The 16,939-nt window shown below is 37.2% G+C and overlaps 1 protein-coding gene across 1 annotated transcript in view; it reads right to left on the reverse strand.

Moving 5' to 3' along the window:
* Positions 1 to 2,536: 2,536 nt before the first annotated feature.
* Positions 2,537 to 16,939, reverse strand: part of PDE8B (phosphodiesterase 8B) — a 278,793-nt gene continuing 264,390 nt past the window's right edge. Inside the window, exons 19-22 of the mRNA XM_051991842.1 lie at positions 16,672 to 16,804; positions 12,416 to 12,583; positions 4,650 to 4,779; positions 2,537 to 3,357 (exon numbers count right to left, since the gene is read on the reverse strand). Of these exons, the coding sequence (XP_051847802.1) occupies positions 3,248 to 3,357; positions 4,650 to 4,779; positions 12,416 to 12,583; positions 16,672 to 16,804 (541 nt within the window). The 3' untranslated portion in view covers positions 2,537 to 3,247. The remainder of the gene's footprint in view (positions 3,358 to 4,649; positions 4,780 to 12,415; positions 12,584 to 16,671; positions 16,805 to 16,939) is intronic.

The raw sequence follows: 16,939 nt of genomic DNA on the forward strand, positions 1-16,939 counted from the left end.
TGCTGTTGGAAAACGATGTGTGATAGAAGATTACCCAGAGTGAAATAATAGAGCCCAAATGTTGAATTTGGGAAACAATAATACCCTACATTTGTATATTTCTATTCTTTGCTATGAATCTTATCTTCTGGTACATTATCTTTTAAATTTCCAATGAAATGGCAAATTTTTAGACCTGACAGATTGATAGCAGCTTGGCTTATGAACAGATCACAGCTCATTAATTGAGCTAGTCCTACATTAATTTCTAGGAGGTGGATTTTTTTTTTTAATATAGTAGGTTGGGAGGGAAGCACTAATATCACTGGAACAGAACAATTTCCAGAGGATGGATTCTGTACTCTGGCAGGGGCAGGAGTTCTCTGGCTGCCCACTTAGTCACATATGCTCAAAGTTGAGCTTTCCAAGTTGCCAAGATTTGTGACAATTCCATATGTATTTTCTTCTGTAATCTCCTTGATGAATTTCATATCAGAAATATATAATTTGTCATAATAGTGGAACCTATACATAGTGACATTATTTATTTCTTCCCTAATAAAATATAGAACCTCTGGGAATATCTCTGTAACATAATTAAAGCCTTCAGATATAGAGATACCTACTCTTCACCTCCATTTTTCCTCCTTTGGGTAAGCTGAGGTCTGATTGGATGGAGAGGCTTGTTCTGGCCTGGAAGGCAAACTTGCCAACATTCACATTGAAATAAGTGAATTGTAGTCTTAAATATGAAGGTACAGCCAGGACTTCTCATAAAACATAGTGTGTGTTACATAGGTCAGGCTAATAGGAATAGGAGGGAAATGGACCATTTTGAGATTAACCTCTCCTTTTCTGGTTAATATTAACAGTTGGATATGTAGCTAAAAGAAGTAGAGAGTCCCATATCCCTTAATTTCTTCTGCAATTTGAAGCCCCATGTAATTTTAGGAAGGGATTCAGTAGAAGAGGGCAGTGAATTAGTCCCTTTTTTAAAAAAAAAAAATCAAGTATAAGGGACTTGATTTTACAATCCTATTTTTTATACATATATGTGCATATATATACATATATATATATAGATATAGATAGATAGATACAGAATCCCATTTGTTGGTTAAATTAGCTCCATGGAACATTGAGCTCAGAGCTTAGCAGCTCATCAGAAATCTGCAGATTATACTGGTAGATAAAGAGCAATTCCACATTTGAGCTTTATTACCTGCCTGTCTTAAAGCATTTAACATTCCCACATTAATTTTGTAGTTGATATGAAATCAATTTGACATAACACTAAGTTAAATGAAATGTTTCATATAGAAAATGTCAGTCTCCTGATAAATGATCCTGAGAGTGAGATGGTTAGAAAAGATTGTTCTTGCCTTGTATAAGCTGCTGAATTCTATCCTACTTTGTTATAACTAGTCCCTGAAAATGGAACTCTGTCTTTGGAACAAGTTTGGACCAGGTCTTCAAAATGCTGTCTTTGTCAAATAAAAAACTCACACACTAAACCCAAAGTCTTGATACTAGTAAAAATTTAGGCCAAACATCAAATTAAGACAACCATAAAGAAATGGGGCTCAGCTGTAGGAAAAGCCATTACAAATACTTCACAAAACAACTTCATCAAATATACACAATGCAGCCTTATGATACAGAGCAGAAGGCGGTAGCTGCTTCTTCCACAAAGATGCTATTACAATTTTAACAAAAATAGAGCTTAGGTGCATTTCTTTGCATGGAAATTTCAATGATGCTTCCATTTGTTAGTACAAAACATAGAAAAACATTGGCACAGTATGTAGTTCGCAGCAAAACAACAGTCATTGTCTTTTTTTTTTCCCTTGACTACCAAAACAAGCCCTTTTTCTTTTACCCACTATACTTCCCTTTGCCACACAAAATCTGAGCCAGTCCCAGATCCTTTTGTATTTGCAAATTTTTATGATTTGAAAAATTCAGTTCCCTCACCTGTCACATTCAGTCATTGCTTAGACTTCTCAGAAATGCAGCATGGAGTGAGCAGCCTTTGAAAGAAAAAAACCAAATACACCATTTGCTGGGTTGCTAGTATTTATATATACATAAAGGAGTTGATTGGGAAAAGGGAAAGAGGAGTCCAAAATCTGAATTTATGTTAAGCACAGAAAGTTGTGAGAAACGAAATGTATAAAAATATGCATTTGTGCTTTAGAAGCTTCTTAGCATACAATCCATATTTTAAAAGTGTAATGACACCCTGCAATATGCTTGGTTTCTAACATATTTACATATCTTGTAACTTTTTTTTTTTTTTTTTACATCATAAAAGCAAAAGAGCGTTGTCCAATAGGCAAGTAGGTGGGCAAAAAGAAGTTACACAGAGCATACGGCATAGCACACTGCACGGACTTGGACCCAGAAAATGTAGATTGATTTAATAAAATCTTTAAACAGCAACAGTATACAAACTTTTTTTTTTTTAAAAAGAAATTCTTGAACAGATATTTAGATTTAATGGCTTTTGTATAATACGTGCAGTGTTGTGTTTCATTGCCGCCTCCATAAGGTGGAAATAGATGAAATTCATAAATCCCCCAGAGCAAGACATCCTCTCCCTCCCCCGATTATGGATGGCTTTTATTAGAATCCCTTTATAGGAAAGAGAACCATATGAGTTCCTGGTACCGTTGGATAGAGATATCATTGGACCAGTACTCTTCTGAGCCTGTATTTATTCTGTCCAGGGGAACCACAGTTTGGTAAGACCAAACAAATAGAGTTCTTCCTGGTAATCAGACCCAGTGGTTTGGTTAATTTTATGCTGGGCCTTCTTAGAAGCAGATATTTATTGACATTGACACTCAAGAAACAATCAAGTCATAGGATGGAATAAGGTTGACTATATATATATATATAAACATCATCCAGATGAACAGAATACATAAAATAGCCATTTGCTTCCATCTTACAAGGTCTGACAAGGAAGGGTACAGGCACATGGGGTAACCAACAGTAGAGGAAATAAACTTGCAAAGTATCTGCCCCACCTCAAAATGATTGCTCAGCAGAACATTTATTCATCTGGAGGGGTACATAACTTTCCAGGAAGGAAATATGGGGAAATTTGGGCAATTTAAGGGGAAATATTAGCTATTAATCCCTTAATCTACAGCTGTTAACCTCACTTTAAAGGGAAATACACATGTCCCTCTCTTCTCTATTACTGAGTGATTCACAGTGTAGCTTGTAGATTAAGAGGTCTCATTCTGTGGCCTTTCCTTTTTTAGCTGTCAGATGGAAGCCTCAGGCTCTTGCATTTTAACTCATCCAGCATTTTCCAGTGTTTGTAGTTATCAGCCAAATGTTGCATCAGAGCTGGGAGATGTGCAAATGCTGTAGAGATACACAAAAATCAAATGAAACCTGTTGTATTAAATTAAGCTGAAAAAAAAAAAAAAAGCATTTAATGGCCATGTCTCTTTAGGCCTTAGTCAATTCACTAGACTAAGTGAATATGTTTAAAAATGATCATAAAATATTCTGCGACCCTACGTGGTGTCTGGTTGTAAGAGGAAAGTAATTCAACACATACTTTTCATCTGAGGGAAGCTAGAGAAAGGAGGTAAAGAGAGACAGAACAATGTTGCTGCTGCAACCAAGAGCTGAAGAAGTTTCCAGTTCCTGCCCCTTGTAGGGAATCTACTATTTTAGACAAGTTAGGATGAGCTTTTCATGTATCTAATACTTCAAATGTTAAAAAACAGATCACCCAATACAAACCCCAAAGTAAGATGCATTTTAGGAAAAATGAAGAAAGTCACATATTCATATACACCCACACTCACAATTAAAATGTGTTATTTGGCACTTTACCAACCCGATCTAGAAACTAGCATGTCTAATGACTCTATTACTACTAAGCTCTAGAAACAAAGACAATTGCTGGAGTTAACACAGCAGAAATAATTTCTGAAAATTCAGTATTTTTAGACTGGGAACCTAAAAGCATTTTTTGCACATATGTACCTTTGTAAGTATGACATTTTAATCTTGATGGCTCTCTCAGTTATCTTTTGAGTCATTTTTTGACTTATCCATCAATCCCACATGTAATCAATCATCACAATTCTGTTGATTCTCTCTCTTGGGTACTTCCATTCCCTCCTCTTCATTTCCATTGTTGCCAGCTGATTTCAGAAGCTCGATATCTGGGCAATTGTCTCTAATCTGGGTGCTCTACCTCTCTATCTATCTCTCTCATCTCTCTTTGACAGATCTCATCTGTCAAAATCCTACCCATCCTTCAAACTCAAATGCCACCATCTCTGTGAAGGTAGACTCAGACTGTGCTCCTTTCCCCAGTGATCTCTGATCTCGCAAAAGTATTTTGCTTGTACTTTCACAGTACTTTGTGGTACAGTCTCTTATATTATACATTCTGAATCATATTCTGTAGTACAAACCTTGAGTTAGCTTCCAAAAAGCTACTTGAAAGCAAGGACCATGTCTGAGTTTTCTTTTTGTCTCCGCCAACACATATGCTCAGAAATTTTTGCTGAATGACTGAATGAGCTAAACTCCTTTTATTGTCACACTGTTATTATGGTAGGGCAATAACAGTTCCTTTCAGGCTAATTGAAATTTCAGTCTCCTTGGAGAAAAAAAGAAAACATAAACATCCTTACCATCCCAAGCATCAAACATATCCGTTATGAAATAGTCAATGAAGGAGATCTGGGACTTTGGGATGCTGCAAGTATTTCGATCAAAAACTGGCATTACCACTGGTAGCCCTTGTCTCTTCTCTTCATCCGTCTACAAAAATAAAACAAACAAAGGTTATTAGCTTCGTGGTCTTGCTGCTTTTCTGGAATCCACTTCAGAAGCTTATGCTGTTCTCCCAACTCAGTGAAATCACTATTCCCTTCCTGCAGCAGAAGGTCTACATTTAGACTTGGCTTTTTCACAAGTGCTCCGAAGGGCTGCTCAAGGCCAATCTTCAGTTTCTTTTCCTTGCCTCTGTCTATTCTCCCCTTCTTACTTCTTGGTCTTCTTCACAATATTTTATGGACCATGTTCTTTGTAACACCCTTCTCCATTCCAGTTTGCTCAAGCATACCTTCTTTCACTAAGTTCCCCAAAACTTACTTCTTCTATGTGACTTTCTTTATAGAAGGAGAATGACAATTTCCTTCACTTGGTTTCCTTCTTGGGTCTCAGGTAACCCACAAAATGAACCCTGACAACTGAAATATGTTACAAATGCAGCAGAACTCTTCTTACTTCTGTTGGCATAGGACAAGCTCAGTATCCAATATATTGTAATTCAAACTTGACTTAGCATTGTTATTCAATCTACCTGCTTTAGAAAAGTCTTTCTGGGGACTGATGTACAGTATATACCTAATGAGTGTTAAGTATAAAATATGCATAATTCATGCTCAGAATATAGATGAACTGTTGCTAGGTAGTGCTTCTAGTACTCAAGGAAGCTTTAAAAGTTTGTTATTTTAGATATTCTAAGCATTTCCTACCCTTGTGTTTTTAATCATACCATCAATTTGTACTAACTGCATGGAAGAGTTGCTTAGCAAAGGTCAGCTTTTGCCTTACTCCTCTCTGATTTATAGAAAATTCCTCCAAAGCAATCCCAATGGACTTTGGACAAAAAATGCCATCTGCATCCAAAAAAGAATTATGGAGACTGAATGCAAATCAATACATACTATGTTCACTTTTTAAAAAATCTCTCCCATGGTTTTTCCCTTTTGTTCTATTTTTTCTTGCCCAACATGATTCATAAATTATTTTTTAAAAAATATATAAAAGAAATAAAATAAGGAAAAATAAAAACAAAGCAAAACAAAAACAAAAAAGAAAATTCCAAGGTAGCTGCCTCCAAATGAATCAATAGGTCTTTTTTTGGTATTGCCCAAAATGCCAGAAAAACATTACTGCTAGGAGAGACCTGAGACCATCTAGTCCAAGAACTGAAGAAACTCTAGCTTCGTGGGGCCACCATAATGGGTGGTGCCTTGTTCAAGGACATGGCTGTCAGTGTCAGCATTGCTTCTCAGAGACTATATGGACATATCCCATGACAAGACTGTGGCTTAATATGTCCAACCCAACACCCTGTGTAAATAAATCATACTGAATTATAGAAACTCAAAGATGGAAAGAATAGGTGATCTAGCAACCTAACACAGGAGAAAGAACACTGGATTTGGAATTAGAAGTTCTGGATTTGAATTCTAATCACCATTTTCTGTGTATCACTGGCTAAGTCCTTCACCTCACTGCGACCCACTTTTCTCATGTATAAAATAAAGCAGTCACATATGATTGCCTTTGAGATTCCTTGACTATGTTAATTCCTAACATGATACATCCCAGGGGCTCCCTATTCTTTCCAGGATTAAACATGAACTCCTCTGGTCAGTGTACTGTGAGAACTGATTCATTTGGACAACTACTTCATTCCAATAAATATTAATTAGTTTGATATTTTATATAAATTATATAAAGATAATTAAATAAAGGAGATTTATATAGGAGGCCTCATATTAATTCAATGTTCACCACTTGTTTGTGAGTTATGAAGCTCATGTGTGCAACCACAAGAATGCTGAAAAAGGTATTTCTATTCTGTTTTGCTCAAATTCCACGTCCCAGCCTATTATAGGTGGGAGGCTATGTGTAATATGGGAAATCCTCCAATTTGTTTTTGTGCCTCTGGACCACACTGTCTTGTCCAACCTGAACAGGTGACCATCATTTTATGACCACTTAGAGGAAATGGTCATCTTGTGACCACCCATGTTGATGCATCATTTCTGACTCTCTTGGAGAGTTGAAATCAAGTTCTATTAACCAATGAGTGTTTTATCATGCCCCTTTTGCATGTTTGAATATCAATCTTTATAAAAGTAAGGCCCTGGAAAAGGAGGCATCTTAGATTATGAGGAGGATGTGGGGTCCACTTCATTAGAGGGGCTATGGACCCTTTAATTAAAAGCTATTGGCTTGGAGCTCTGCCTTGGAGATTTTTCTTGCAGACTGGATAAATCTGGATCTCACACTTCAAAGCCTTTTATACCTGTCTTCCTCATCTTTCAGTCTTGTTACATGTTACATCCCATTCATATATTCTCTGATCCAGTGCCACAATTCTCCCTGCTGTTCCTCAAACAAGAGAGGCCATAGGAAATCTCCTTTAATTCTAGTATTTTATCTTTGTTATTTCCTGTATATTCTGCATGTTGCTTGTTGCTACATATTTTGCATGTTCCCTGCTTCATTAAGGCCATGGGCTCCTTGAGGAGCAAGGATTTTCATTCATTCATTTATTTTTGCCTTTGTGTCTTAGTGCTTAACAGGGGTACTTAATAAATGTGTATTGACTATTTATCTTCTTATTCTGGCTTGAGTTCTATGATCTGATGATCCACTAATTACCTAAATCAGGAGTATCAAACTCAAATGGAAATGGCACCCTGCTGGCCACATATGACTTAGAAAAGTGGGCCTGGAGTCGGGAACACTCATCTTCCTGAGTTCAAATCTGGCCTCAGACATTTACTAGCTGTATGATCTTGAACAAGTCACTGTACTCTATTTCAGTTTCCTCATTTGTAAAATGAGCTGGAGAAGAAATTGGCAAACCAGTATCTCTGTCAATTAAAACCCCAAGAGGATCATAAGATGTCAAACATGATTTAAAAATGATTCACTGTGTTGTATTTTTATTTATTTTGTTAAATATTTTCTAGTTACATTTTAATTCGGTTTCTGCCCACTCAGGGGTTAGAGTTGGGGCCGGAAGGATGACACAGGTTTGGCTCTTCTGCTCTACAGCATACACCCAAGGCAGTCATGAAGCCTTTCCTTTAATGATGGGAACCTATCACCTGGAAAGCCTATTCTGCTTGTGACTGGTCCCTGCTTCTTTGAGTGTTCTGCCTGCTGCTTCTGGGTGGAACCAAACACACTTGAGCCCTTTCCATACAACAGCCCATCATGATTCACTCTTTTCCAGACCTAATCATTCCCAGTTCATACAATTAATGCTCAAAAGTCACCTCTTATTACCTGATTCTGAATGTCCTCCAGTTTATCCTTTTTAAAAGGTGGGACCTAGAACTGAATATATTATTCCAAATATTAATACACACAGGCCATTATATATTTATACCTTCTTAGTTCTGGACACTGTGGTTCTGCCCTGTACCCTCTTTTCTTTTCCCTCTATACTGTTTTACTTAAAATTTTATCAGATTTCATGAATTTAATCATTTCTATGCTAAGGAATCAAATCCACTTATCTGGCTTTAACCTCTCTCCTAATTTCCAGATTCCCATCTCCAGTTGCTAATTAGACAAATCAAACTGATGCCCAGTAAACATTTTAAACTCAACAAATTCAAAACTGAACTCATCATCTTTCCCCCAAAGTCCCCTTTTTCTGAACTACCTGTTACTTCTGAGAGTACTACCGTCTTCTCGTCAGCCAGATTAGAAACTTAAGTGTCATTTTTACCTCCACTCTCCTTCAGCACACCCCTTGCCTATCCAATCTTTGCCAGTGCAGGCTGATTTCCTCTGGATGACATCTCCAGAATAATCCCCCTTCTCTCCTCTGACACTGTCTAGGTGCCCATCACCTCCCTCTTAGACCATTGCAGTAGCCTGCTGGTTGGTATTCTTGCCATGAGTCTCCTATCCAGTCCATCCTCCACTCAGAAGCGAACTTCCTAAAATTTCCCTAGGTCTGGAAAAGAGAAGCTTTGGAAGTGAAGCATTTTGCTTCCAGCTATTGGAAGGGCTGCTGTGTGGAAAGGGCTTAGATGTGTTTTGTTTCACCCAGAAGGCAGAACCAGAAGCAGCAGGTAGAACATACCAAGAAGCAGGTCTGACCACGCCATCCTCCTCATCTCTTCCTCCTGGGCCTTCTATTGGTCTGCCTTGAAACCCTCCTGATCCAAGTCATTTTCCTCTCTTTCCCCCAATCCTTCTTTTCCTTCATTTAGCACTTGATTGACTATAATGTGAAGTTTTCTGGCTGTTTCATGTATCATAGCTTTGCCTTGCCAGCTAGATTATAAAATGCTGGAAGGGAGAAGCTGAGAAGCTACAATAGACATTTCCTTTGAATGTTCCATAATACTCATCATGGTGCACTATGATGTGGTAGAAGGAAGCCTGAATTTGAAACCATAAAAACTAGCTTTAAGTTCTTGAGTCTGATAGTGGTCATGTGAACCTGGGCAAGTGCCTTGACCACTATGATTTCTTCATTTACAAAATGAGCTTAAAATATGTGAATTTCCTATTTTCCCTTATTGTCAGGAAATTGTACATTTCCATCTAGGTGCTTGCAGTCCCTTAGCAGTACTTGAGGGACAGCCAGATGATCCCTGGCCCTGGAGTCTGGACAACAGGCCTCAGACACTTACTAGTTGTGTGACCCTCAGCAAGTCACTTAACCCTGATTGGCTTCAAAAAATAAACAAAAAAATCTTTCCGTCTAGGAAAATAATAATGTCCATCTCAAGCTAGGATAATTGATGCTAGATTTGGAGTTCAAATTCTGCCTCAGATCCTTCCTAGCTGTATGATCCTGAGAGTCACTTAACTTCTGTCTGCCTCAGTTACCTCTGTAAAATGAGAACAATAATAGCACCTATCTCTCAGTTTTGTTGTAAGGATAAAATGAGATAATATTTGTAAAGTGCTTTGCAAACCTTAGAATACACTGTATAAATGCTAGTTGGTGTTAACTATTGAAATTGCACTAAGATTTTTTGTGTCATATACATGTAACATATATATGACATAACATATACAAGTATCTGTTATTTATACTATCTCTATATTAGTATCTATAATTTATATTATTTACCAATAAATAATGAAACATCTATATATGTTTGTTTTATTACATATGAAACATACACATACACACATACATATATTTATAAATGAGGAACTGAAGTCCAAATAAAGACTTTAAGTGACTTGTGGAATGCCACACAGATACCTAAGAGCTGAGCTGGGAAGCTGAAGAGAATTCAGCTCTTCCAACTGCAGAGCCTGTTTGCTTTATACTATAAACCACCATCTTTCCTTTCTTCCCCAAAATCCTTCCCTTTTTCTAATCCAAATTTTTCACACGTAATTCTTCTGTGCAGGAGAACTGTGGGCCTCTATCTTGGCTGAACAAATGTAAAGGCTTGTCTCTCTTTTCTCTGGTCTAATGTGTTCTATTAAACATCAAAGACCAGGTACAGACATGGAAAATAAAGACGAGTCTTTCATATTTTCTTTCCTCTTTTTGTTAGGCTTTGCTGCTTTTTATTAGAGCCCTTTACTTGGAATATTCCAAGTGATCACATTTTCAATTAAGTCTCTCCACCATCAAGCCAAGAATAATTTATTCCCTCAAGAGTAAATTATCAGACTCTTTTTATTGTGGTTGCTCAATCATTTTCCAGTTATGTCCAATTCTTTGTGACTCCATTTGGAGTTTTCTTGGCTGAGATATGGTAGTGGTTTGCCATTCTCTTCTCTAGCTCATTTTACAGATGAGAAAACTGAGGCAGAGTAAGTGACTTGAGCAGGATCACACAGCTAGCCCAGATATGAAGTCAGATTTTCCTCACTGCAAGGCTAGCACCCTATTCTCTGCTAACACATGTAACTGTAGGATCAACTGTAGAATCCTTTTTATTATTCTCTAACTCGATCCTTAGAGTCACGAGCTCCATTGTCAGCTGATCCAATTTTGAGAAATACAAAGACACAAAAATAAAAAATTATGAGATGCTTATTCATGTGCAAAAAAGACTATATGATGTCATGGAAGGGAATCTTAAAATTAGAGCATGAACCAATGCATATGTATTGGGAAAGTTACAGATGGGGTTGTTGGGGAGCAGAGAGAAACACGGCCATATGAGGAACTCTCCTGATTAGAAATCACTCCAAAATGAAGATAATGCATTTTTAAATTATAACATAAGTAAATGAGGTAAAATATCATTCAATATTCCTAGAATTAATTTAATTTTCCAAACAATACACACCTCTACTTTTTCTGGTTTTTTTCTTCTTTTCTGTGCTGTTGCATAAATCATGAACTATTAGAAATGGTGGGGGATTTGGAAGCCATCTGGTCCAGGCTTAGTGAAGGGAATTCAGCTGTGAGAATTAGGACAGGTAGAAATATAGAGATACTCTGTGGTTGAGGATTGAGTGAATGAATACAAGTGTACCTGTATCTGGGAAAGAATGACTGCATGTATATTTAGGATACTCCAAGAGTTTTACATACAAACACATATATACACTCTTCATTTAGGGAAAAGGAGGATGGGGAAACATTTGTGATTTCATGATTGTAAGGAATTTAATTCCTCAACACCAAATTATAACAACTACCTCATAGGGTTATTATGAGGATCACATGAGATAACATATACAATGCTTTTTAGTCTAGTGCCTGGCTAAGGAACTTAAATGCATATTCTCTTTTCTCCTTCCCCTCCAGATTAGGAAAGTTTCTTTCCCAATGTAGCTCAACAATTGTTCCGCAACTTATGGTCTGAGAGTTACCTGAGGGTATTGAGAGGTTAAAACATTTTCCCAGTATGTGTCAGAGTAGCTCTGACCCACCCAGATATTTTTTATTCTAAGGTTAGCTTTTTATCCACTGTAACATATTTTCTTTTCCTTCCCATACATAATAAACATATAATACTTTCAAACCATGAAAAGGCATGGAAGGAGAACTTTAGTGGAGGTCATACATTTATGTATATTGTTGCTCAATCATGTGCAACTCTTCACAAACCCCATTGGGGATTTTCTTGGCAGAGATATTGGAATGTTTTGCCATTTCCTTCTCTAGCCCCTTTTACAGATGAGGAAACTGAGACAAATAGGATTAAATGACTTCTCCAGAGTCACACAGTGAGTAAATGTTTGTTTATTTTATATATATATATATATATATAAGTAACTTTTAAATTTATAATATAAGTAAATATATAATAGTAAATATAAAATATTTATAATGATTTTTATTTATATATATATTGTGTTTATTTTATATATATATAAATGTATTGTGTTTATTTTATATAAGTAAAATAAACACAACATATAGAAATAAAAAAGTTATTTACTCTGTGCTCCTCTAGAGATTTCCCTTTTTTACTATCTACCTCAATTTCCTGACGTGCACATGTCATACCCAAGTTCACATGAGAGCTAATTCGCACCCAAATATGATGAGTTTCTTTTTAGAGATGCTTACCGACCATATCATGCCCTATACTTTCTAGATGGAAAACTTCTCAGCCCCGACAATTCTCAGAGACATGTTTTGATGTGCTTCCAAACCACAACACATTTTCAACAATTCCCAGAGAAGAGGAGGATGGCCTCCTACCTGTGCAAAATACTCTTCTGAGATCCTTCCAGCCCATTCGATGCACATCTCCAGGGGGCGGCACGGGTTGGCCACATCTGCACACTTGATCATCATGCGTTTGATCAGGATTTGGTTTTCAGGGAAGTTCTTTCCAGTGGGGTTACATTCACAGTCACTGCCTTCACCCTGTAGCAGAGGCAAACAGGGCAAGATTGGCTCATGACATCTATGAAGTAGGTTCCAATAAGGATAATCCAATTAAGCATGATTAAATACTGCTTGGTCATACAAAGGACCAGCAGGAAAGTGGGCTTTTCTATCAGATCTATCAGGGAAAAAACTAAAAATATCTTCCCTAGAATTGGAAAGAAATTTTTTAAAAATGCCTTTGTTCTTGCTATAGGGAATCGATCCTTCTCTTCTTTTCTTTTTCTTTTCTTCTCGTCCTCCCAGCCATATTTTATTTTTTTAAATAAAATTAGTTACATATACTTTATCTTCATAATATTTTGATTTCCAATTCCCCCCAATCCTTCTCTTCTAACCATTTATCTATTCATCTAGTTCTCTTTTGATTAATTTCTCTTTTTTATGAATCCTAGTGATTTTCTGTAAGTATATGGCACACTGTCTGGAACACAATAGGAGCCTATTGTTTACTAACTAAAATAATAGCCAAAATTTTTGGAGCATTTTAAAGTTTGCTAAGTCCTTTACATATTAATATATATGTTATCTGATCCTCTCAACAATTCTGTGTTATAAGTACTATAATGATCCACATTTTACCGATGAGGTCAAGTAGTTTGTCCAAGATTACACAAGTAGGAAATGTCTGAGGCAGGATGTGAACTCAGCTCCTCCTGCTTCCACATTCTAGTACTCTATTAAAACTCTAACCTGCCTAACTAAATCATACTGTATGTGTAATCTATTCTATCACTGTTTTACGATTGGGCCTTGAGATTCAGGGGCAAGCCAGGACCAGGAAAGAGGATAAGTAAATGTACTTCATTCCATTCTTAGTGAGATGGGGGGAAGAGGGGAGGGTGTTTTATGGATGTGGAATATAAATAATATATAAATATTAATATTATATCATATATGTTTAATATATGATATATAATATATATCATTTACATATAATATAATAATTATATTAAAATATAAATATAAATAATAATGTCATCAGACTTATTTGATATGTTGGTTAGTTTTGCTGAATTTTTTTCCCCTCTTTATTCCATGATACAAAGAAAATATATATGCAAAAGAAAGTTCAAAACACCTGATTCCGCAATACTAGTGTTTGGGACAAAGAAACTTTAAGACTTCTGATGTTTTTCACTTTGCAGTCACTTTGGAGCTTGTAGAATGAATGTGAAAGATAGGATCATAGATAAGTCTGAGATTTTGTGTCTTAGAATTAAAGCCTTAACCTGGACTAAAGAACCACAAGTTCTTCCAGAAGGAGCTGTATTTCATAGCTCTTTTGAGAATGATCATAGAGTTTTAATGCTAGAAGGGACCTTAGACATGTTAATCTGATCTCTTCATTTTACAAATGAAGAAACTGCTCCTGAGAGATTTACAAGCGCACTGTGCTGCAAGCAGCAGAGCTGGGCTTCAAGCATGTCTTCTGACTCCAGATCCATAGCTTTTCCCACTCCTTAAACCTTCTAAGCTTAAGTGGTAACTTTCATCTTGGTTGTGATGATTTACATTCATGAAAATACTGGCAGAGAGAGAAAATATCCACAAAATTCTCACCTTAGGAAATTCAAATATAAAATGGCTTGCTATTTCAACGTAGGGCAGAGAAACTAGGAGATTTGCTAGGTAGACCTTTGCACACTCGGCCACAGTTCTGGTAAATGGAGTAACTAATGATTTCTCCAGGGCTCTGTCAGCCTGAGCACTGAATGATTTTGTGAATAGTTGTAGGCCGTGGCTAATTAATTAATAATGGTTGTAGGCTGTGGCTAATTACCAGGCCTTCTAAGGGAAATGTTATTTTGTTCTTTTTTTACTTCTGGGTGGATGGGAGGTCACTAACAGTTGATAAATCTCCAGCCAGTGCTACAAACACCTCCAGGAAGTGAAAGGGAGAGAGAGAGTGGAGGTGACTGAATAGGGAGAATGCAGGTGATGGGGTCAGAATTGTGTTTTAGAAAGATTAATCATTTAACAGCTGAGAGGAGAATGGACCGGGGTGGACAGACACTTGAGAAGGGAGCTGGGGACTGTTTTCCATTGTTGGTAGTCCTATAGATCAATTCATTCTCATGATGAAAACTCCCTCCATCATCCAGATCAATATTCCTTTGTGAGTGACAGTCATAGAGAGCAGGCTGTGGCCTATGTAGGTCGACTTGCCTATCATCACAACTAGCAAGTTCTTCCTGACCTTAACTCCAGCTCTCTGATGGCTGACTGTGCTGTGGGGGACAGAACACAGAATGTTAGATTTTTATTCAGAGAATCTGAGTTCAAATGCCAACTCTCAACTTAATACTTGTGTGACATAAGGCAACTTACTTAAACTGGGTCTCTGTTTGCTCAATTATACAATGACATTTAGATAAGATATTCCCCTGTGATCCTATCACCTTTGCATAGTTAAATTCTGATCTTCTCTGGGGAAACATTGAATGGGTACAAACATGGACCAATTTTAGCTGTTTTCAAAAGAAAATTGGGGTAGGAACATCAAAAGGGATTTTTGAAAAACAGTGCCTTATATTAAAGCCTCTGGGACACAGATTATAAGGCTTTATTCAGCTGTATTTACAAATAGCTTAACCCTAATGATTGCATGGGTGCTGATGTCTTATTGATCATAATTATTGATCACATAGGTATATGTCTTCCATTTAAAAGGTGATGAAGCCATTGATAGATATAAATTCAGGGAAGAACAGACTGCAATCATCACAAACTACTGTACCCAGTGTATGACCCCAGAACTCATTTTTCTATCTTGCAGATCTGAAATCCCTAGAATATGAAATGGGAAACAGCTGAAAGGAGCTGAGCTCTTCCTATCTCTGCTTCTTAGCCCCTTGTTGTGGGTCAATAGTCTTTGCTGAGGAAGGAGAGTGTTTTGGTTCCCCTTTAGCCTTGGGGATGCGAGGACTGAACATCGGAATTTGAACCTGAACCAGGCCACCTGTTGTTTTGGGAATCAAGCTGCATAATCAGTTCATGGGTGCACTAATAAAGCTGTAAAATGGGACAATTTCTCTACTGTCATTGGTGCCAGCTGGGTACCCAGTCACATCCTGGCCCAAGGATGTGGTCCATTCATTTCTCCAGTTATTGCTTAAAGTTAAAAATGAGTAGAAAGCTTTTTTTAACTGCTATGGGGCAGAAGTCATGTCTTCTTGGCTTCAATGCAGGGATTTTTCAGAGGGTCTCCTTCCTGATAATGGGAAGATTGATGAGAAACATTCCATCCCATGTTTGCACTTCATTTTATTGTACCAAGAAATCCTTTAGGCTCCAAATAAGGGAGAAGGGAAGAAGCCCAGCTGCCTGGCCCACCAGGATAACAACAGAGAAAACAAATGGACACTCTTCTGCATGGTTTTCACTGGAATCTTCATTTACAACTAGTTATTGCATCTGCCGTAAATGGATAAAGTAAAAATCTGGGGAACAATAGAAATAATTGGATGTCTTTTAATGCAAACTAAAGCCCAATATGAAGAATGCCTTCTGGTGCCCTGGCAAACAGGAGCAAATATGTTTGTTTAATCAAGCAATTACAGAATACTTTGGTTTTTAAGCACCCACATTATTAATGCTGTGCTTTTAAACACACATGCTCTAGATTCAATTAAGATCTTTGGGCATTCACTTGTCTGGCTCAGTGTGATGTGAATCAGCTCAAGTGTAGTTCTATAAAGCACTCCTTAATCTTAACGTCTCCCAACAGAGTCACAAAGGCCAGTGATGTTTTTTAAAAATAGAAACAATGGCTTTCAGGGCCAAGCTAAATTAAGAAGCTATATGTTACTCCTGCTTCTCTCTTTCCGCTTCCTCATCACTCTCCTGCTACAGATCAATCTACTTTTTGCAGTCAATTAATTTACCTCAAGGTTTTTTCCCCCAGGATCTCTGAAGAATTTAAGGACACAATATTGTCCATTCTTCCCTACCTTTAGTCCCACTTTTCAGATGAGGCCCTAAAACATTAATCACCATGATCAACAGAGGGAGAGAAATTATGTTTAGATAATTTGGGTAGAAGGACACATTCTGTCCTCTCTTACATGGGAGTTGGTTTCCTCAGCCATGGGTTTGTTGATGCTATTCACGAATTTGTTCACGTGCTCAAAGTGCTTTGTCATTTCTGTTGCCAAAACCATGTCGATGATTGCTTGGCGTAGTGTTCGATAGTGGGTCCTGAAGAATCAAGAAATAGAAGCATATTTATATCATTTCCAGAATTTGGCCAGCTTGCACTCCCTCCCCACCCCCAGTACCCAACTTCCTATTATGCAGATCCTTGAAAAAAAAAGTGGTCCTTTTTTTTTCAGG

Source organism: Antechinus flavipes, chromosome 1 (genome assembly GCF_016432865.1).
Source record: "Antechinus flavipes isolate AdamAnt ecotype Samford, QLD, Australia chromosome 1, AdamAnt_v2, whole genome shotgun sequence".
Classification (NCBI taxonomy): Eukaryota; Metazoa; Chordata; class Mammalia; order Dasyuromorphia; family Dasyuridae; genus Antechinus; species Antechinus flavipes.